Source organism: Gadus chalcogrammus, chromosome 21 (genome assembly GCF_026213295.1).
Source record: "Gadus chalcogrammus isolate NIFS_2021 chromosome 21, NIFS_Gcha_1.0, whole genome shotgun sequence".
NCBI classification, from domain to species: Eukaryota; Metazoa; Chordata; class Actinopteri; order Gadiformes; family Gadidae; genus Gadus; species Gadus chalcogrammus.
Window position 1 is genome coordinate 6,460,292 of NC_079432.1, and position 22,471 is coordinate 6,482,762.

Consider the following 22,471-nt stretch of genomic DNA (forward strand, 5'->3'; position numbering starts at 1 on the left):
TAAGAGAGAGAGAGAGAGAGAGAGAGAGAGATAAGCTCACCATCAGACATCAAACCAAATGTAACCCCCACTTCCCCTTCATGCTGTCCCCCTGTCCACCCATCTTCTCCTTTTAACTCCCTCACCCACTCCCTGAAACATCTCTACCGAGGTATTTCTACTCTCTATCTCTTCTTTCTATTCTCTCGCTCTGGGTTTGCTGCTGCCTGCTACCTTACAGCAGATGGTCATGCAATAATCAGACGACCACTTGGAATAAATCGCAATCCATCTCACTGAGACAATGAGCGCGCACACACACACACACACACACATACCGTAACCGCACACTTCATATGAGCGGTGCAACACAAGTGTGCGTGCGCTCAACTTTGTGTATGTGTATCCGAGCTGGGTTTGTGTGTGTGTGGTGGTGGGGGTGGAGTTGGTGATGGAGGTGGAGGTGGAGGTGGTGCTGGTTGAGATGGTAGGGAATGATTCAGGGAAAGAAGGAACATCAGTCACAAACCACATGGAACGTAGGGGTGCATACACAGAGGAAAAAATAAAAGAGAGAGAGAGAGAGAGAGAGAGAGAGAGAGATATAGAGAGAAAAAGAGAGAGAGAGAGAGATATCTTCGATAACACACGACTGGAACGCAAGGCACCAAACGGCATATATCCAGCGGAAGGAAGGGAGACACAATAGCAGTGAGCGGTCAGAGAGGAGAGAGAGAGTGACAGAGTGTGTGGGGGGGGGGGGGGGGGGGGGGGCGTGGGTTGGTGGTGGGGGGGGGCTGTTGATAAAAAGCAAAACGCTTTAGCTACTGTAGCTGGACAGCAGGGGTGGGCGGGACACGAGAGCTGTCCCCACTGCAATCAAGCCCCCGTCACCATCTGGACGCCATTTTAAAACCATCAGCTCCGGCTCCCCATGTAAACAAGGGCGCGACCCTAAACATGCTCCCCTCACTAAATGGTCTTTTTTTTTTCCCCTCCCTGGCAGCTGCAGAGCCAAAATGGCTGACTTTGTGCAGGGGGAGGAAAGAGAGCCCGGGCTTAATGGTGCCATGGCTTTAATGGAGCCGGGATGGCTGTCCGTTCGGGTTCGGGACAGACTGGATGTTGTTTGTACACACGACTTAATCCGGTCGTCCGTACTCATCTCTTCTACGTCTCTAGTTTCCGCATGTTTTGTTTGTTTGTTGTTGTTTTTGTTGTTGTTTGGTAGTCATTTGCTAGGGCGGAAGCTTGTTGAATAATCAATAGGTCTAAACGGTGAGAATGTTTTCATTGGATGAAGGATGTACACTGGGAGCAAACCCACTTTGGGCGGCCAAAAAGGGTGAGGCGTCTAGAATATACATAGCTCTGGAATGAATTCATCTCAATTGGCGTTGAGAATAACAAATGAGGGTTTTGGGGGCAGCCGTGGCGGCAATAAGGATTTGCTTACATGTAAGTGGGACGGATCAGTCTGCGTCATGAAAGTCCATGTCACGGAAATCCGTGTGTGCGTTTGGTCTGTGCGTGTGCGTGTGTGCGTCTTGTGTTTGTGTTTGTGTGATGCAGAAATAGACAGTTGATGATGGGATACCGAGTCCTTAGCTTAGACGCACACACACACAACGCACACAGACACACACACAGACACACTTACACACACACACACACACACACCAAACACACAGAGAGACAGACACACACACACACACACACACACACACACACACACACACACACACACACACACACACACACACACAGACACAGACACAGACACACACACATACACAAACAGACACACTATTGCAGGCAGGAGTATGATAATGACATGGAAATGATATGGTAATGATATGATAATCTGGTAACATTATTCTACCCACCAGAGACTAGGAAGAAGGGGATCTTGCCACAAGGTGTGCATGCACATGCACAAGCACACACACACACACGCACACGCACACAATCACAAACACACACACACACACACACACACACACACACACACACACACACACACACACACACACACACACACACACACACACACACACACACACACACACACACACACACACTAATGTACAGCTCATTTACACATGCACACGCACACACACACACGCACACACACAGCTTGTATGTATACAAACACACCTATGCAAGTATGAAAATCCATATATGAGACAGTGATTTATGAAGGTGCTGGAGCCCAGTGGTTTAGGACGTCGGACGACTTTTGGTACTTTGTTGTTGTTAAGATTTAATTACCACTATTTCTTAAGTGAAGTAAGTGAAAGCTATCGCCCAGGGCGACATGAAGCTACAAAATATTTGGATTCAAAACATTGTTAAGTATTACGTTTTGCCTGGAGGTTTACAGAACCAATTCACCAGGAGAGTGTCACACCTAGATTACAAGAAGTGATCTGATTTGGGGGGGATATTCTCCCCCCCTCCCCCCCTCCCCCGCCCCCAACTGCCTCAGCGACAACCTCATGTACAACACTGCCACCCTCTGGAGAGAACACCATACTGCAGAAGTAAAAAAAAATAGAAACATTTTGAGTGAGTCCTAAAAGCTTATGATCGCTTTGAAGTGAAGCCAAAACACACAATATAAACGTATGGATAATAATAAAAACATATCGATTGAAACAAGATTGATTTTCATAATACTCGGCTAGGCTAATATATCTTTTATTTCTCCATTTATGAATAATCTACAAACGGATATGCAAATCACTATCTAAAACTTGTGAGCGAGTGAAAGAGAGATGACATTGCCAGGAGAAAAACGGTGTGTTTTACGTGGAACAGTGCCCTCTCTCTCCCCAGTCCCCCTATCCCGCTTTCACTCCCTACTGCCAGCAGTCACCCCCGCCCCCAGAAGCTCTGTCCCCCTCTCCCTTACTCTTTCTTTCTCTTTCTTTCTCTCTCTCCTTTAAGTGGTCGTGATTGACAGGTAGGCTATATCCATGCAATATCGGCAGGCGCACGTTCCTATTCCCTCCTGGCGGCTCCATCCGCCGGTCAAATTAACCTTCCGTGCCAACGGGAGGGGGGCCCTGCGTGGGCCAATCGGCAGGTGATTAGGCCGGGGGTGGGAGGGGTGACGGGTCACCGCGATGGGGCCATCGCAAGCCTGATTGGTTTCAATCAGCGGGCCAGCCACGAGGACAGCTGGGAGCTGAGCTGCAGCACGCGCTAATCAACGCGTCCCGCAGTGAGGCATGAACAGTCACCACATACATACACACACACACACACACACACACACACACACACACACACACACACACACACACACACACACACACACACACATACACATACACACACACACGCACACACGCACAATCCCGGATCTGTAAGTGTGTGTACACACACGAACACACGGCTACAGCGACAGCACTCAAATTACTTGCACACAGAGACACAAAACACACATAAACACACACAGCAAGGCATGATGGGGGTGCTGTAAAAGAACATTCAAAGCCACAACAGAGAGAGAGAGAGAGAGAGAGAGAGAGAGAGAGAGAGAGAGAGAGAGAGAGAGAGAGAGAGAGAGAGAGAGAGAGAGAGAGAGAGAGAGAGAGAGAGAATTAAAGGGGGGAGAGGGAGAGAGAGGATAAGAGGGAGAGAGGATGAGAAGAGAGAGGGGATGTAGAGACAGAGGAGGGGTGGGGTGGAGAGGGATGGAGGGGGGAGCGAATGTACCAAGAGAGTCTCACAGCAAATTAAGTGACTAATTTCATTGGATCCGTTCATTTGACCACTGGCAGATCTGATAGCATCCCCGTGACATTGGTTAGCGATGCCTTTGCCAACAAACCACGTCTTCTGTGATGTCTTAAATATGGAACGATCCATACTCTCACTGCCGGGTTTGACTCTCCCTGCCACACAGCTCTGACGTGGGACTCAAGCAAGCGGACAGAGAGGAGAACCTCCCAGAGAGTATCTATAACACTTTAGTCCAGCACTGAGCTCGGAAAGAAACAGTTGCCTTCTACAAATATTTACCGTTGCAAAATACCAGCACTGCCTTGTGTGAGTGTACCACCGGCAGAAGGTTGATAGCACTACCGATGGAAGAGGGGATGGAGGAGTTGAGCTGTAGGCGGGTTTCAGGCAGCAGTTGGTGGGAAATGCTGCCGACCTGCCAAAACACTGGCTTTACTGGCATGAGGGGATTTCTCCAAAGGTCGTCCCTCAGGAAATGAGAACTTACTGTCAACCCCCCCTCCTCTACCCTCACCCCATCTCTCTCTCTCTCTCTCTCTCTCTCTCTCTCTCTCTCTCTCTCCTCTCTCTCTCTCTCTCTCTCTCTCTCTCTCTCTCTCTCTCTCTCTCTCGCTCTTCTGGACAAACAATCAATGAATGGGGCAACTGGCCAAGACAGCATGTGATGGCATTGCTCAAAACTGAGTTTTCAGCTTAATTGAAGTGGGCAAAAAAAATTAAAACAGCAGAAGCAGTGCTGTCTGTCTTTCTTTGCAAAACAACTAATCTCAAAAAAAGAGAAATACAGACGGAAAAATCTATTTTCTATTCCAATTACTGTAAATTAGGGAGGCGAGTTGCTCAATCAAGTTAAGACGTCTATTGGATTGCAGTTGACTTTGAAATAATTTCTCATCTCAAGTCTGGAAGCAATGAAGCAAAAGCATATCTGCCACAACATCAAACCGTCGTTTCATTTCAAAGCACCAAAACATTCACATAAAGGCATGTATGACATGCACCCAACAAATTCCTGCATTAGCTATTAGCTTTGAAAACTCCAGCGGTGTAGAAATACCCCTTGATGAAGATCTTGATATTGTTGTAGAAACAAGATGAAGAAAAACAGCTGTTTCCTGGATTTATATCTATGCATTGCACCTGTAATAGTAGCAGGTACAGACTATGAAACAGATTTAGTGGGGGCGAACTTTGTATCATTTCAAGTGTGTAAAACACTTAGGTTGCTTAGATAGATTGCTAAATATATATATATATATATCATATGTTGATAATGTTTCATCATAGATGTTTGATTTGATTCTTCTTCTCGTTTGGCCATTGCTAAATTATACGTGTTTAATGTTTCGTCATAGCTGCTTTATTTGTATTCTTCTCTCTTGTAGGGCCTTTGAAGGGAGCAGACATACGCTGTTAAACAGCAGTGATCATATGTAGAAACAGTGTGTGCCCTGCCATAGAACATGCACATCAGACTCTGCAGAATGCAGCAGGATCCATCAGTTATATGGTGTTATATGACCTCCCATTGTACCAACCGCTTCCTGTTTAGATGCTAAACACACAAAAGCCTACTTAGCTTCAGAATAATAATAACATTTACCGTGGCAGAGCAGCATAAACCAATTGAAAAGAGATGAGTCACAGCGATAATGAGATTGATGCATGTCTTGGCCACTAGAGAATATGGCTGCCCATGTGAATACACACTAGCTCTGGAATATCAAGCCCTCAGATTGTTTTCGATACCGCAGCTGCTGTAACATCTGGTAAAGTATGGAGGTTCTCCCAGTAGTTTTCACGTGACGCGAATAAAGATGTTTAAAACACAGTGACAACTAGACCCTGGGTGGAACACTGCATGGCTGCTAATGTGGTCTGTCACTGTCATTAACAAATCGGATAAATCAAGTATAAGTAACTTGTGCCACTGTCACTTTTCCTGCTCCGAGGAAAATCTATTGATTTGAATTTGTCTTCTGCAGATTTACTCTTGCCCTGCTGTGACTGCTCTACTACAGCTCTACATCTTACCTGCATATTATTCTTTCATGGTTTCTTTATAGTCACAAATTATATCCTGTCAGTCAGTCAGTTGCCATATTATTGTACACCCAGTACTTATTTATAACTCTCGATTGTCAATAGTCAACTTCTTCCTTTTTCCCACTGGAGTTGGGAATGGTGCTTCTTGTTTGAGGCTTAATGTGTCCTCAAACCTCCTCTTTAAGTGTGCTGCCGTCACGAGGAACTGTGGGTAACTGTAACTGTCACACTGTCACAGAATGACACTAAGTGAATCTACTGGATTGTACCTTGTACGCTTTGCATTTATGGCCAGGCATTTGAACGTGAAAGAGTAGTCCATGTCATGTGTGTCGAGTGCATGCATTTGTATATTTCTGTACGCTTATCACACAAGAAGGTGGTCTCTCAGGCATATCGGAAAGCACCTGGGAACACAAAAGTCTGATAAAGCACTGATATAGCAACTGAAGTAAGGAACTGAAGTTACAGGGGGCTGGTTTGACCTACTGCATTCTGAGCAGCAGCACTGCATTTCGCCCCCTCCATCAGCTTTCCCAATTGATTGGGTCAGAGTTATTGCCGGCTAGTAGAGAGTTTAAGCCAATCGATGAGTGTCAAATAAATAACCTTTAATGCACAGATTGTACCATATTACACGGTCTGCCACTAGCTAGCAACGGAAGACCGTTTGACAATATGTGACTTTGACAACGCTTAGTGATTACGACTATTTACTATTATGTAGTCGTTAAGCAGATGCTTTCATCCAAAGTGAAGTGAAGTGAAGAAATTACCAGATAGGGGATGGGCATCTTTGGCAAGGATTGCCTACAAGTACACTGGGTTTAATCTTCAGACTCAAGCCAAGGACAATCCTGCCTCCACATTACACATTGTTAGTTATTACAGACAGTAGGCCTATTGGTGATTTATAAAGACTTTCAGGACTTTGATCCAAAAGCAGGTAAGCAAGGTTTCAAATTCAAAATAAACTCTTAAGCAAAACAGAAAACAAAGAAAAACAAGCATGATATCAAACACCAGCAAATGATAGCATAGAACTGGAAAGACTAGTTGGAGAGGATGAAGAAGGCAGCGCTGAAAGCTGCCTTTAAATACACAAGTGACCATGATGACTCATTAGGAGAGGTGAATCTCCCTGGACAAACATTAACGCTGGTAGGCCCATTCTTTTTATTTACATGTATGGAATCGTATGGGGGACAACGTTGCAAAAATATTGTGTAGTTTACAGTATAAGAGAAATTAAAAATAGAAATCTGTCGCTTCAAACCGTCTGTCGGTAAGAGGTCAGATAAACAATCATTTTGCACTTTCTGATTTGCAGTAAACGCAACTTAAGACCGAAAACGGTGCGCCTTCCTAAGCAAAATTGAGCAAAAATATCCATGTTTACATTGAATTTATAGTTCAATATTGATATGCAGGTCGTTAATCATGGAGGAAGTGTAATGTAAATGTGCAATGTGTCGGCAGCTGACTGCAGCAGCTTGGCGAAGATCAATGACAATCCTTTAAGCTCAATCGTACCTGAGGAAGGTGCGACGTGCTGAGTTGTCATAGCAACTGCTTTATCTCTAGAGTGGATCCTCTGATAGTGTGTGTGTGTGTGTGTGTGTGTGGGGGTGCGTGCGTGCGTGCGTGCGTGCGTGCGTGCGTGTGTGTGTGTGAGTCTGATTAGTTTGTGAGAAAATAATAGTGATTAGTGTCTGTCTGTCTGTCTGTCTGTCTGTCTGTAACCTTTATCCAAAATAATCAATGGAAAAAAATCCCTCATTAAATCATATCTTCTTAAATTTGTTAAAGAATATTACTACACATTTATATTTCTGCACTTTTCCCTAAAAGACGGCGGCTAAATAAATAGTGACGTTGACGCAAAAGTATGGTCCTGCAACTGCAATGCCGAAGGCTGCCGTTTCCGAATCGCACTCCTAGGACCGATTGCGAGTAGCCTAATTCTTAAAAGGATGGCGTTGCAAATAACGCATAGGTAAAGGTCTTGATTCATAAATTGGTCATTTAAGATGGTTGGATGATAAAGTTAACATAGCCTTTCAGATTCAGATTAGCGATGGTTAAGTTTAGGGGTTTGAGTTAGTCGTAAGATTCCTTCGCTGTCCAAGTTAAAATAAACACACGTCCTGAAAGGAGTGTCGCGAAAAAAGAGCGTCCAATGAATAGGGTCCTAGGACAGTGGTCCTGAAACGGCAGCACCCAGTAGTACAGGAACAGCGGCCTGCCTGGCAAATGCGCAGGCGCGGAAATGTAAACAGAACATGAATGACTCCTAATTCCTAAACACATGAAATACATGTTGAGTTCCTTTCTCTCGTCGAGTTTCGTGGCGTATTTCTCTTTCATCCAATAAAACAGGTAACGTTGGGTCCGTCAATATCCGTACTATGTCGCCAGAACAGCACTAATTATTTGCTTGCTAAAAAATATTGTTTGCGGGTAAAAATCTCTGGCAAAAATGACTACAGTAGCTATGCTAAGCAGATGTTTCATTGGGTGATGGTCGACGTAGCTGATGCTTGGCTTACTGTGCCGGTATCATTGGGAATTTGCCAGTCATTCATACCAGAGTTTTGCTTATGGGTTTGTTATTGTCAAGCTGAAACGAACTACATCACTGTGTTAACGCCAGGGACTATGTAAATGAACACATGTAATACGTTTCAGTAAACCGAAACATATATAGGAAGGAAGGATTTCGTTAGTCAAACAACAGAGTTATGGATGTATTTGTATTTTAATATCACGGTAGTATCAGAAAAAATGGTTTGCCGACATCGGGGTGCTTGTCACGTGAGGATGACGAGGTTTGACAGCTCGCAGAACATGTGACCTATTGGGTTTGACACCGAGCCAGGAAATCCAATCCAATTTATTCCCATTCAAGAATATGCAGTCGATACTTTGGACAAGTGCCCCCCATTACGTCCATCCGCAACACAATGGAATTCATACACTCAGGATATGCTTATACAGATATGTTGTTTTTTGCTTCTTCTCCCCACAGGGTGGGGATGTCGTCACTGTTGTGGGAGGGCGACAGCACCCCTGCACCGATCAGCATGAACTACACTAACTGCTCCACGTCCACGCAGAGCAACTTTCTGAAGGAAGTCCATTTTGGCGGGGTGCCCGTTGTACTGTTGCTAGACTTCTGTGTCTTTTTGGTATGTTTTGGTTTTCTGTCTCTGTGTTTGGTTAATATGTGATCAGAAATTGCTTTACGTAAAATAATGAACAGCAAAGCGTAAAGCATGCATGACAACTTATTCCACAGACAATATTAAGCCAGAATGTATCTTGTCATATTATATGACACTAAGGGCTGCATCTAACCATTTTCATTTTCATTTTCATAGTCTATATTTTGTTCTGACATTTGTTGTTTGATTAATCCTACCAAATATTGGAGCTGCAACATTAAGCTGCAAGTGCTTGTTATTTGTACTTCATAAATGATTTAAAACTAAAAGATTTATCAATTATCGAAATTGGGTTCTATTGCATTCTTTGTCAATTGATTTATTGACTAATCGTTGGAGCCGTAATGAAAATGCATTATTTTGCAGATCAAAGAACATCAGAATCTCGTTTGTTAGAATTTCAACTCATGGCTTTTCAAATCTGAAACTAGCCTTTTCTTATTGGTTACTGTTCCATGTCATATCGCCAGACCAGCACAAATTGTATTAGCTTGCTTAAAAAGATTTTTTTTCATGAGCCACGCGAGCAGCTGCGAATGCCAAGCCGATGATTTCACTGAATGAAAGTCGAGGTAGCTGATGCTAGGCTTAGCGTACCTGTATCCTCTTGAATTGGGAACTAGGCAATACAAACTCTTTGCTGGTAACACTAGCCTCACGCCACCTCCTACTGAATGCGTACAGATTTTTCACACTGAAACAATGAGTGCTAATGAGTTATGTTTACTTCATGTCAAACACAGTTCCTGATCGTCCTGTTCTCAGCCATCAGGGGGAAGCTGTGGGACTATGGTCGGCTGGCTCTGGTTTCAGAAGCCGACGGGTCAGTCTTTGGACCTCAATCATTCGTATGATTTCATGAATCATTCGTATGATTTCATGAATCGGTCGTATGATTTCATGAATTTCCCATATCGCTAAAATGAATGTAAAACATGAAATATTGCAGGTGCACTCCTATAATCGTGTTTTAATGGCAGTTTGAGTTTCTGAGCCTCAACCGCACTTTTTGTTCTTCAGGTTCATGGAATCAACGCATCGCAGATTTGGACGCATGACATCCACCGTGGACGACCCCGAGGCTGATGCGGTGCGCCTCAGAACTAATCCGATTTACCTCGGAGATGCGTCTCAGTAAAGTCTCTTACATGCCGATGGAATTTCTGTTAAAGTCGTCCACATGATCTGCAGTCATGTTACCACAAGTAACCGATCAAGCATGATGTCACGTTTCCCAGTCCACAGATTGTGGAAGCACTTGATAAGGTTCTCTGCTTATCAGTGGTTGCTTATCAATGCTTATGCTTATCAAAAGACACACAGGGTCAACATTTCAGGTTTCCGTAGTAGTAGAGGTCCCTCTTTGGGACTTTTGGAGTCAAATGTTGGGGTTTGCTTATTGTCTTGAACCTGAAAGGTCCCACCTCATCAAATTGTGGTCTTACTAAGTCCATTGCTAATGAATCATCTTGCACTATCTCATCATTAACTTCCATGTTTACATCAGCATTTTAACAATAGTCTCCCTTTCTGCTCCTCCTGTAGGGCTGCTGCTCGTGGCTGCCCTTTGTCATAGGAATGGAGTGAGTGCTCTTTATGATCGACACTAGTTTGTCATAGGAATGGAGTGAGTGCTCTTCATGATCTACACTAGTTTGTCATAGGAATGGAGTGAGTGCTCTTCATGATCTACACTAGTTTGTCATAGGAATGGAGTGAGTGCTCTTCATGATCTACACTAGTTTGTCATAGGAATGGAGTGAGTGCTCTTCATGATCGACACTAGTTTGTCATAGGAATGGAGTGAGTGCTCTTCATGATCGACACTAGTTTGTCATAGGAATGGAGTGAGTGCTCTTCATGATCTACACTAGTTTGTCATAGGAATGGAATGAGTGCTCTTTATGATCGACACTAGTTTGTCATAGGAATGGAGTGAGTGCTCTTCATGATCTACACTAGTTTGTCATAGGAATGGAGTGAGTGCTCTTCATGATCTACACTAGTTTGTCATAGGAATGGAGTGAGTGCTCTTCATGATCTACACTAGTTTGTCATAGGAATGGAGTGAGTGCTCTTCATGATCTACACTAGTTTGTCATAGGAATGGAGTGAGTGCTCTTCATGATCTACACTAGTTTGTCATAGGAATGGAGTGCGTGTTCTCTATAATTAACACTAGCCTGTTTGTCATAGGAGTGGAGGGAGTGTTCTTTATGACTCAATTGTCTGTTCTTATCAGTTTAGCAGAATTGATGTTGACCAAATGTAAATTACAGACACATGGGAACTAGGGATGCACCGCTCTGTTAGTCAGTATCAGGTTCAAGTTCCATATTGCAGGCCAAAAAAACAACTGCATCCTTTATCGGAAACAATAGATGTATGTGGTCTGGTGTAATGGTCTACAGGAATAACAACACTTTGCTGAGACATGGCACTTAACACCGGCTTACTAGCTGTCGTTCTGGCTCATATGCTCAGAGTGTGCTGGCTCAGTCCTTGCTTGAGGGGTCCACACAGAGTTAGGACTACATGGGAAGGTTACTCCCAGGAGATACTTGCGTTGTCATTATCGTGTGGCGTGTCGTTGCTCCCTGTGCTGGGTCCCCTAAACCACTCTCTCCTGGATCCCTCTGCTACAGTTCAGAGACGATGAAGGCCAAGTGCGGGATCGACGCGGTCCACTACATGTCCTTCCAGCGCCACCTCATCTTCCTTCTGGCCCTGGTCACCGTCGCCTCCCTCGCCGTCATCCTCCCGGTCAACCTGTCCGGGGACCTGCTAGGTGTGTGATGTTTACCGTTAAACGTTCAAAAGGAGAACCGAACCGCCACCCCGCATGTAGGGTTGGGCTTGTTTGGTCTACTCCTGCACCATGCACGGTATGATGTATGGAAGTCAATGTTAGCGTTCAGCGATAGTAATGTGATTCGTTATTCATAATTCCAAAAAAAAAATATTTTCATCCAAAGGTGTTAACCCGTACGATTTTGGAAGGACGACTATTGCCAATCTTCCACAAGGGTGATTATCCCATTCCACGCATGCATCTCTTGATATTTACCTGTGTTGGATCTGACATTAGTTTAGCATGGTGGCAACATGATGACCTCTCTTTAACAGTTGACTCGCTCTCTAGGAACAACCTGTTGTGGCTGCACACAGTGTTTGCCGTTCTGTATCTGATCGTGACCGTGGCGCTGTTGCGCCACTACACGTCCCAGATGAAGGGCATGCGCCGGGAGACGGTGAGTGTGTGAATAAACCATAGACTGTAAAATGTATAAGGATAGAGCATGCTTGACTCCACGGCATTTGTTTACACTAAATTCTTATGAAGCCTTAGATTTCATGTCACATTCACCGCCATTGCTAAAGATTGATGCAACCATCGGTGGAAGCTATCCTTATTTGGAAAATTCAGTGCAGGATTAGAACCGACTTGCAGTGGTCTATGGTCAAAACTCATTATTTCAAAATCATATATAATCGCTAACATTTCTTTAATGAGATAAAACAGGAAAACGGCACCCCTCAAAATAGATTATATGGAAAGGAACTATCCACCAGCCCTTACTTAAAAATATCAAATCTATTTGTTTTGTAATACAATAATTAAGTCACAACTTTCCCATTAACATCGAATGGTTGGCGGTCTTTATACATCCAACCAGTGTGAGACACCTATAGGCCGTTAGATGAACTACATGTTTGTCAGTGTGGCTGGGAAATTAGGCTACTGCAAATATCTCTGATATTGTGTTACAATATTATCATGACTGTTTTGCAAGTGACCATTACTCAAACTGTGCAAGCAGTACTTTCTTCCTAACGCACATTTCTGGCTCTTCAGACTTAATAAAAACAAAATACAAGCCAAACTACTTTTTATGCTTCAATTAAATCATCAAAGACCAAATCAAGGGCATACCAATTTTTTGCACAATGACATGTTGTGGCTACTGTTTTGCAGGCCAGAAACACTTTGTTTGTGCGTTCAGTCCCGAAAGAAGCCACTGATGAAGAAGTGAAAACACATTTTACGTAAGTAACGTAACGTATCATTATTTTACTGCGGGCTCTGATTAATATGGACAAAATATCATGATTAACTGCATGTTCTGCTGTTCTGTTTTCGTAATCTGGGACTTATTATGCCACTGTAAGATCCACTTCTCAAATATGTATTTGATAAGCAGGAGAGGGAAAAATGAATATATAGTGTCCGACCATATATTAATCCATGATTGTGCCGCTGAAGTGTAATGCACCTTCCCATAAGTGACATTGACCAGCCCCACTCTGCTTGCGTTCTGAAGGGAGGCGTACCCTACATGCCAGGTGACCGCAGTCACCCTGGGTTACGATGTGGCCAAGCTCATCCAGCTGGACAAGGAGAGGTACCCAGGCCAGAGAATTCCTCATATAAACGCATGAGATATCCCCTATCAATAAGGGGGGAAATAAACCGATGTTCCTTCATGTTTCTATCCCAGGATGCGAGCTCATAAAAACCTGCGCTACTACGAGAAGGACCTGCAGAGGACGGGGAAACGCGGGGCGGTCAACCTCCGCCGATGCAACATACTCTGTTGCTGCGCGTGTTGCAATTGTGAGAAGGTGAGTGCTGCGGATAAGGAGGCAACGTCAACGGTTCCTGCCCACACGCATGGTGTGACTCTTGCTTCGTTTGAGTTGGTCCGATGCATCAAATGATCACACACGCCAGAAACAAAAGAGTGTGACGATAGGAGGAGATAGAAGGACACTTTATGATGTGAAAGAATGCCAGGACATGCACGTGTGCCGTGCGTATCCTCCGTGCATGTCAGGAAAAGTTACAGAATCTACACCGTGGGTTGTTTTCAGGATGAAAGCACCTCTGGAACCGCATTCAACTGAAGCAGGTCCCCATAGATTGACGGTTGTCACCAGACAAAAAGAACTGCATTGTCATTTCCTTTCTTAAAACTTGTTGGTGCATCTATTGTTGAGGTTTACCAGATCAAGGAACTGCTTAGAGTCTAAACACTAATACTATTTCTGTAGTTCTGAGGGCAAAGGTCTTAATGGCGTATGTAGACGGAAAGTTGAAAATAGTAAGCAGACTACTCCATTATATATCATTTTTGCGTATCAAAATGATATACACACATCTGAATCATCAATCAACCTTTTACAGTCAAGGTAACCTTCTCATTCGGGCGGTTTGTTCAGGTGGACGCGATCGAGTACTACAGCAACCAAGAGGCAGCTCTGTTGGAAGAAGTGAGCAAGCAGAGGGAACTGGTGCCACAGCGCCCCCTAGGGATGGCCTTTGTCACATTACAGTCTGAGGCCATGGCCAAATTGTAAGCAGCCTCTTTAAACCTCCCTTTTTTTTTCCCTTATTTGAATTCAACATGATGGTTATTTTTATTTGTAACAGCTCTTGCTGTGTCTCTTTGCCAGTAACACATCAGACATTTCACGAGTTTGTTTGAATAGACTTGTTACAGTTCTTTCTGTATTTTAATTGTCTGTGTTTTTTGGGAACGGCCTCTTAAAGTTTTGCAGCACTTCGATTCGTAGTTGCTCCAGGATGGACCGCATGCTTTCGTTGGTCTTAAAGTCATATTGGATGAGTTGGATAAAAGCAACAGCTGAATGACTTTGAACTGAGATGTGTTCCTTTCAGCATCCTCAAAGACTTCAACGCCCTGGACTGTGGCGGCGGAGCCGACTCAGAGGCCGGCCGAGTTGGGTGTGGGTGTGCTTGTGTCGGATGGGAGCCCCAGCCCTCGCCCCACAGCGCAGCTCTGAAAGTGAAGAAGTGGAAGGTCTCCTTTGCCCCCCATCCCATAAACATTTATTGGTGAGATTATAATATTTGACCCACGGTTTGCAGCTCCATTATCGTCAATTTTTTTTTAGACTGTTTATTTATATATGTATTTATTTGTATTAGTTTGCATGGGAATAATACATTTTGCAGTCTGTTGGTGGTTTTATTTAGTATGAATCTGCGTAGCTCTAGATACCATGCCATGAACTGAAGCTCTCCTCAACGCAGTTTAATAATAGAGATTCACCAGGTTGATTGGCCAAACAATGATGACAAAACTCTGTCTTTGACTTTTTGACTGGTTATGATATTGGACTTTTTCATAAGTTTTTCATAAGAATATATTAATTATATGTAATTTCAAAGGTGGCATTTAGTTCATGACTGTAGGCCTACACCACAGGGCTTTCTGATCAACGTAATGCTGGTCGTAAAAAAGATTAAGGTGTTGTTTTAATTATGTATGTTTATATATTTATTATTAGATGAACTAAGGAAAATTGGTGTCTGCAAGATAATCGGTACCGCCCCAGAATAAATCCAATCCCTTTGATTCGACGGTTAAAGCAGCGCCCGGTGTGGTCATTACCTGTCCTCACGGAGCTCACCACGTTGTCCTCGGTCCTCCTCCCCTCCCTCCCTCTCTGCTCCAGGGAGAATCTCTCGGTGCAGGGCGTGGGCTGGTGGGCGCGCTGCCTCATCCTCAACCTCTTCCTCATCCTCCTGCTCACCTTCTTCACCACGCCCTCCATCATCCTCAACACCATGGACTCGTACAACGTCACGCAGCCCCTCTCCTTGCTCAACGTGAGCGCCGCTAGGCAACCGCAGCCCTCTCACTTAACGCTCAACCATTTGGGGGAATTTGCGATTGCGATTTAGTATGCTATTTTTCTTTTTAAAGATCCTCATGTTCTGTATTATTCCCTAAACAAGAAATACATCAATCTATAATATGACCGACACAACTTTGTAAGCAGTCAACAAATAAACTGCTCTTTCCTTTAGGCCAGGTGTTGAGATGAATTGATGCATGAATTGATATAATAACATCTTTATTTAACTATTGAATTGTAAAATAGAAATAAATATGAGACCTACTGATCTCCCGTCAGTAACAGCAACAAGTCATAAAAAAATCAAAAACCAAATCATAAAAAATATTTATAATACATTTTTTTATGGCACCCTTTGCGATTAGCTAAACGCGCCCCATTAAATAGCGATGTCGGTTTGAATTCAATTATTCAATTATTCAATCGTTCAGCCCTACACACACTAGTGCCTCAGCCTATTGGGGAGGGATGGACGGATACTCTAAACATGGAGATTTGTGCTTTGTTTGCGTTTCCCCCAGAGTGCCGTCGTCAGTCAGTTCTTTCCCACCTTGTTGCTGTGGTCCTTCTCCGCCCTGCTGCCCACCATCGTCTATTACTGCACGCTGGGAGAGTTTCACTGGAGCAGGTGAGACCATTGTGGTGCACTTTGGGGTGCCTTCGTTCCTTTCCTGTTTCGTGTGGCACCCTGGGCGTCTTTGCTCCGCTGGCCTACAACAGAACCTGGAGGAAGACTGTAGACAGTCTGGGCGGGCCAATCACAAGACAGGGCTGGGGACGCTTGAGCATAGATTGGGCGTATGTTGGTCTTGACACGGGGGCGAAGGGCGGGACAGGCAGCTCGACTAACCAATGGCTGGACAGAAGGCTGCGGGTAAATTAAAGTTCAGGTCGCCGTTGCTTAAATAGAGTCAAGGGCATAAAGGATTTTTTATCAATCTGTGGGTCCAGAACCAACAGAGTGCAATCGTGTGCTTCTGTTCACACACACATGAGTGTATGCTACTGTACAGTTATTCCCAGACGGTTGCTACAGGTTTAACGATGTAGCCCTGGGAAATATTAGTGAAAATTCAGGTTTTGGTTGTAGAGGGAAAAAAAAGGAAAAAGTGGTACCAGAAGTAATTTCTTACGTTCCCTTCCGGGATCTACACCTTCCTATCTTACCTCGTGCTAACCAGTGCACCGTGTTGCTGTGGTCTTGTTCTCCTCAGGTCCAGCGAACAGCAGAGCATGATGCACAAACTGTACATATTCCTGCTCTTCATGGTGCTGATCCTGCCCTCCCTGGGATTCACCAGGTAGTCACCGGCCTAACGCCCCCCCCCCCCCGCCCCCCCCCCCCCCCCCGACACCCAGAACACCTGCTCCTCACCGGAGGAACCTCTTTAGTCATGCTTGCGTAACGTCGGCGCACCAGGAGCAGCTGTCTGCTGCTAAGTCCGCCGGCCTCCACACAGTCTCGGTTGTCCGAGGGGTCGTTAAAAATAAAGAGGCGTGCATGTCATGTCCACCATTTTTCCAGATTGTTCCGTTTAACATCATTGCAAGGTCATGGGGCGTAATGCGTCTTTTGGTCTGTCTACCCTCGTGCCATCGTTTTTTGTGAGCTTGGCCTGCTTTTTATGGATGTGTTATTGGCTTCAGACAGGCTTCTGCTCCTGTGTGGTCTAAACTCCTCTGTCTCCTCTCTCAGCCTTGCAGTGTTCCTCCCCTGGCTGTTCGACAAAGACTTTCTTGACCAGGGGAAGTTGAGGTTTGAGTAAGTCGCCCACACGTTTTGTGTGATTTGTTGCATTCTACTCAGACGGGTCTAAAAGAGAGGCTCAGCTCTTTTCAAACCATCGCTCTCGTGAGACCTCCAATGGACCCCATTTATATTATTTGTGTTACACATGCGATCGACACTCACAATATACCCCTTCCCCTTACCACTTCCCCTTACCCCTTCAAAACAAGGGGGAGGGGGAAGGGGTAAGGGGTAGAAATGGGATTGGGCCTAAGCCTCTTGGATGCCTACAGTTAGACTTCGGACATTTGGGGATCTAACCGGAACCCTAACTCCGATATCCTCCCGTCTATTTCTCCAGGTGTGTTTTCTTACCTGACCAAGGGGCGTTTTTCGTCAACTACGTGATCGCCGCCGCCCTGCTGGGCTCGGGGATGGAGCTGTTGCGGTTGCCAGGGTTACTGCTCTACACTATCCGTATGATGCTAGCCCGCTCCGCTGCAGAGAGGAAGTACGTCAAACAGGTCAGTGGTGGAGACGTGTATGCTAGCAAAAAATGTCTGTGACTGGGATTTATGATCACCCTTAAATAGATCAATGCAGTAATAACAGATGACGTGTAAAGATTAATACGGGAAAAAAAAAATTTTGTCCATTATTCTGAATATTAAACACTGTTTTCTGTGGCTGCGCATTACTAAGGATAACTGCTGTATAATCTTTGGCTGTTTCTAAATCATTTCTTATTACTCCTTTGGTGGTTTTCTTCTCATGATCGTGTGAGGTCACACAAGAATCCCGACCGGGAACGTAATGTTGAGATACAAATATGAACTAATCCTAATTCATCATTCCCACAATCCTTTTTAATCTCGGTATGTGATCTGACATTTTCATTCCTTTTATTCTGCTTCCGCAGTCGCTCTGTGTCGATTTGTTATGTGCTTGGTAAATATCCCACTGTGTTTAAACGTGTCTGCACTCAATCAATGGGCCCACCTGTAGACCTTTTGGCAGCGATACGAAGTACTGGAAGACGGTCCAAAATGGCTGCTGCTGTTGTTTGTGTTACAGAACCAGGCTTACGAGTTTGAGTACGGAGCCATGTACAGCTGGACCCTGTGTGTTTTCACCGTCATCATGTCTTACAGCATCATCTGCCCAATCATAGCTCCCTTCGGTGAGCAGTGACACACACACACACACACACACACACACACACACACACACACACACACACACACACACACACACACACACACACACACACACACACACACACACACACACACACACACACACACACACACTTCTTGTCACAGTAAACCCGCTTACTTTAATAAAACACAAACAGAAGGACCAATTTGCCATGCGTGGCACATGCAATACAAGGACACACACGTTTATCAATGCCCCCTCCTCCTTCCTGTCAAGCTAAATACGCAGCGTACATTTGCAGGTGTGACCAATTGAAACATCGACAACATTTAAAGGGGCTTCGTTGAACCAAAGCGACAGCAGCCAAAGCACGCAGCCAATTAATCCAGCCCCCAGCTTTCTAAAAACGGGATTGGCTCAGGTGTCAAACATCACAGACACGCGTCTCGTCTCATCCCTCGTATCGCGACGCGTCCCCCCCCCCAGGCCTGCTCTACCTGATGCTGAAGCACCTGGTGGACAAACACAACCTGTACTTCGCCTTCCTGCCCACGCGCCTGGACCGCCAGGTGCACCTGGCCGCCGTCAACCAAGCGCTGGCCGCGCCCATCATCTGCCTCATCTGCCTCTACTTCTTCTCCGTGCTGCGGATGGGTGAGACACGGGCTGCTAGGGTGCCTGTTTGTTTTTATTGGAATGGTACTGAGGTGACCTGAAGTGGAACTGAAAACCTCTTTAAGCCAACGCGTCACCACGGCTTGGACCTTTTATTGGGTCCAAGCTGTTTATTGTTCCTGTGATCACAGATCTTGGTTAATTATGTGTTAATCCGGCCCTGTGTGTGTGTGTGTGTGTGTGTGTGTGTGTGTGTGTGTGTGTGTGTGTGTGTGTGTGTGTGTGTGTGTGTGTGTGTGTGTGTGTGTGTGTGTGTGTGTGTGTGTGTGTGTGTGTGTGTGTGTGTGTGTGTTATCAGGTTTCAAGGCTGTTACGTCCCTCTTCACCTTTGTGGTTCTGTGTGTCACCGTGTTCATCTTCACGGGCTACAACTGCTTTGGAAACTTCAAGTATCTCAGTCCGCATAACTACTCGGTAAGTGTGTGTGTGTGTGTGTGTGTGTGTGTGATGTTGTGTGCCAGCATCCTTGCCAACAACATCTCCATTTGTTCATGATACAGGTGAAGGAAGAGGACGAAGAAACGGATGAAAAGGCAGAGCACGCTACGGTACATTTTGATATCTCATTTGTTTGCTTCTAATGGATCAGATCCAATGCACATGAGGGGAAGCAAGCTTTGAACCAAACTACAGAGTGTTCCCTCTTGCGTCCATCGATGCGTTCTCATTTCTTGTTCTGTTTGCCTCGTCTCTCTCTCTCTCTGTGTGTGTGTGTGTGTGTGTGTGTGTGTGTGTGTGTGTGTGTGTGACTGTGTGTGTGTGTGTCTACCTCTCTCTGTCTCTGTCCTTCCACAGGTGTATCTCCCCAGAGTGCTGAGCACAGAGGAGCCGGACGGGGCTCAATCTCCACCGTCTTACGGCTCCACACAATGCAGCCCTGAGCACTCTGCTTGCCCAGTGGACGATACCCTTCTGCTGGCTTGAGTCTCCCCGTTGGTGTCCAGGGAGGTGGAAGGACTAGAAGGTATCCAATCCCGCACGCAGAGCACTGTACTTCTTTCCGATGTGATGGAAGCTATCCCAGTGCTGGTCTGGTGTAGACTGGAGATTTGGTGTGTTGTTGTTGTTTTTTTACGTTTCGGTGCGACTTGACCTACTGTTGGCGCCGTAGAGTCCCCTTTCTATGTTTATTTAATATTTTATTCTCTCTAATGAGCTCTTAAAAATAGGGGTTATTTATAAGAGAACAGAAATATAGAACATCAAATGTCTTTGATTTGGTGGTGACGCATCATTGGTCAAAATGTCTACTGTCCTCAATCAATGTCAAAGTCCAAAAGTGCCCTTTGAATCTCAGCATGGAGTTCATGTGTCAGACTTTCTTTTACTTGGCATTTTGAATGCTGTGCATAAGTTGTACGTTGCATTACAACATTGTATCTCCGATTTATTCGTGTTATTCCTGTCTTTCAATACGATTTAAGGCTGGAAGTATAATGTTTCCTGAATGGACCAGGGTTTCGCTTGGTATAACAAGAATTCAATATTCAATATGTTATCAATGTGCACATCTCTTTCATTATTCTATTAATATAATTTGGGGGGGAATTTTATAATGCTTCTGTCAACTGTAGAAATGGATCAAAACATGCCCTCTTATGCTGAGCTTCCTTTGTGATAACATGTCCACACGGCTTTCGAAAATTTTTTGAATCCTTCATTGTGCCTTTTTTAAATGACGAATGGAAATGTGCAGAGGTGAATTTTTTTGTGGAAGAAAATATATCTGTGTACAAACATAAATGTCAATGTATCGCTTAATACAACAACCCCGCTAAAGGGATGAAGGCCGAGGCTTGGAGAGTGAACTGTTTTTTTCTTTTTTTTGTATTCTATGGTTGCTCATTTGCACATCAATTGACAAACAAATCAAAGTGAGAACGTTTTTTATTTTAACTAATAAAGTAAACAACTTGACGTCAACTCTGTTGGTTTTGAGTTTGGTTGCGAGCTGGTTGTGTGCTATGAGTGGCATCGTGCAATTCCCAACCGAGTCAACGGGGGGCACTGTTGAGCTAAGAACCCTGCCTGGCGCATCTCGGAAATCTGAAGTCATTCACAACCCAGTAAAACAAAAGAATTCGGAATGACCGGGGATTACATTGAAGACTCCTAACTGGGCATGACACTGCTATGAACCCTGGCGCTGCCTCTCTGCACAGTCCTCATCGTAACTCCACCTCCTCACCTGATCTCTCTCTCCCGCTCTCTCTTTCTCTCTCTCTCTCACACCATTGTCTCCAGTCCAATTTCCTTGTCCTCCTCCCTCCCTCCACATTCCCAACCCTGGCCTCTGCATCCTTCTCACCATCACACCACAAGAACAAAAAAGAGAACTGTTGTCATTCAAGTGTCTGTTTCTGCAGCCATGGGTCGCAGTTGTTAAATATGGGCAATGAGGTGCCGAGGGAAAAACACGCCATGGTTGTTAGGAAAGATGAATAGAGGATTTCTATTCAGCTTTGTGATTGATTTTTTGTCTCTGGGATTAGGATCATTGTACCCTAATAGAGGGCTACATTCAATCTCTGGCCAAATAGTGGGGGAAAAATGTGAACAGTAGCGACAAAACGGCTTTGCAACAAATAAGTACATCCTGGCTTTAGCGGTTGACATACTTTGCTCTTGGTTGTGTGTTACTAATTAGCTGGCATATGCATGCACATGCACACATCCATCTAAACCAGCAGTCCCTTAATGCCTCTCAAACGCCCACATTACCATTAAAGACCTCCATATCGCCGACGGGTCATCTTATTACTGCAACTCACTAGTCAAGGTCTCTTTCATAGAGCAGGACAAAACATTAAAAGGGTCTAGTTTAGTCTGTGTTTTGCCTGTTGACTGTCAAACAGCCTATTTAACAGCTGTGGACAGTTATGATAATGCAATAACTGCACTGTTTGGAGATACCGGATGAATGCTTTCCAATAAGCATGTTCAAATACACACTTTGGCAGACACTGGAATAAACGACAGTGGCCATGATGACTGTATACACTGGGTATAACTTAAAAGCTGCTCTAATTTCAAATATTACATTTTGTTTGGATCAAACATAAAATGTTTGATCGACACATTCCTGATATTGCTTCATAGACATTCAATCTTTGCTCTATTGTTTTTTTGCTCCTGTTCTCTATTTGGCACTGGGATCTGGCACATTTTATTTTATGATAACCCACCCCAGACAAAAAAAATAATAAACACAGCCTGTTAATATAGTCATGGAATTAAAGTGCACCAT

General features: G+C 44.6%; 1 protein-coding gene across 2 annotated transcripts; it reads left to right on the forward strand.

Annotated features, from left to right (window-relative positions):
* The first annotated feature begins 7,875 nt into the window (after positions 1–7,875).
* tmem63a (transmembrane protein 63A) lies at positions 7,876–21,265 on the forward strand. Of its 2 annotated transcripts, XM_056581364.1 has the most exons (23): positions 7,876–8,154; positions 8,804–8,963; positions 9,743–9,822; positions 10,020–10,089; positions 10,545–10,582; positions 11,645–11,787; positions 11,975–12,026; positions 12,142–12,250; positions 12,976–13,046; positions 13,322–13,402; positions 13,499–13,622; positions 14,220–14,353; positions 14,680–14,856; positions 15,480–15,633; positions 16,184–16,290; positions 16,877–16,963; positions 17,359–17,424; positions 17,753–17,915; positions 18,466–18,571; positions 19,036–19,203; positions 19,523–19,638; positions 19,725–19,772; positions 20,020–21,264. In XM_056581364.1, the coding sequence occupies exons 2-23, from the start codon at positions 8,811–8,813 to the stop codon at positions 20,146–20,148; spliced, it is 2,376 nt and encodes a 791-aa protein (XP_056437339.1). In that variant the 5' UTR covers positions 7,876–8,154; positions 8,804–8,810; the 3' UTR covers positions 20,149–21,264. The 2 variants fall into 2 exon arrangements, with proteins under 2 accessions (XP_056437339.1, XP_056437340.1); XM_056581365.1 differs by lacking the exons at positions 7,876–8,154; positions 8,804–8,963; positions 9,743–9,822; positions 10,020–10,089; positions 10,545–10,582 and adding an exon at positions 10,591–11,154 and having other exon boundaries at positions 20,020–21,265.
* The last annotated feature ends 1,206 nt before the right edge of the window (positions 21,266–22,471 follow it).

Coding starts and splice junctions, on each gene's coding strand:
- tmem63a (XM_056581364.1), top strand. CDS start 8,811: ATGTCGTCACTGTTGTGGGAGGGCGACAGCACCCCTGCACCGATCAGC. Junction 10,090..10,544: donor ACGACCCCGAGGCTGATGCG/GTGCGCCTCAGA, acceptor CTCCTCCTGTAG/GGCTGCTGCTCGTGGCTGCC. Junction 17,916..18,465: donor AGAGGAAGTACGTCAAACAG/GTCAGTGGTGGA, acceptor TTTGTGTTACAG/AACCAGGCTTACGAGTTTGA.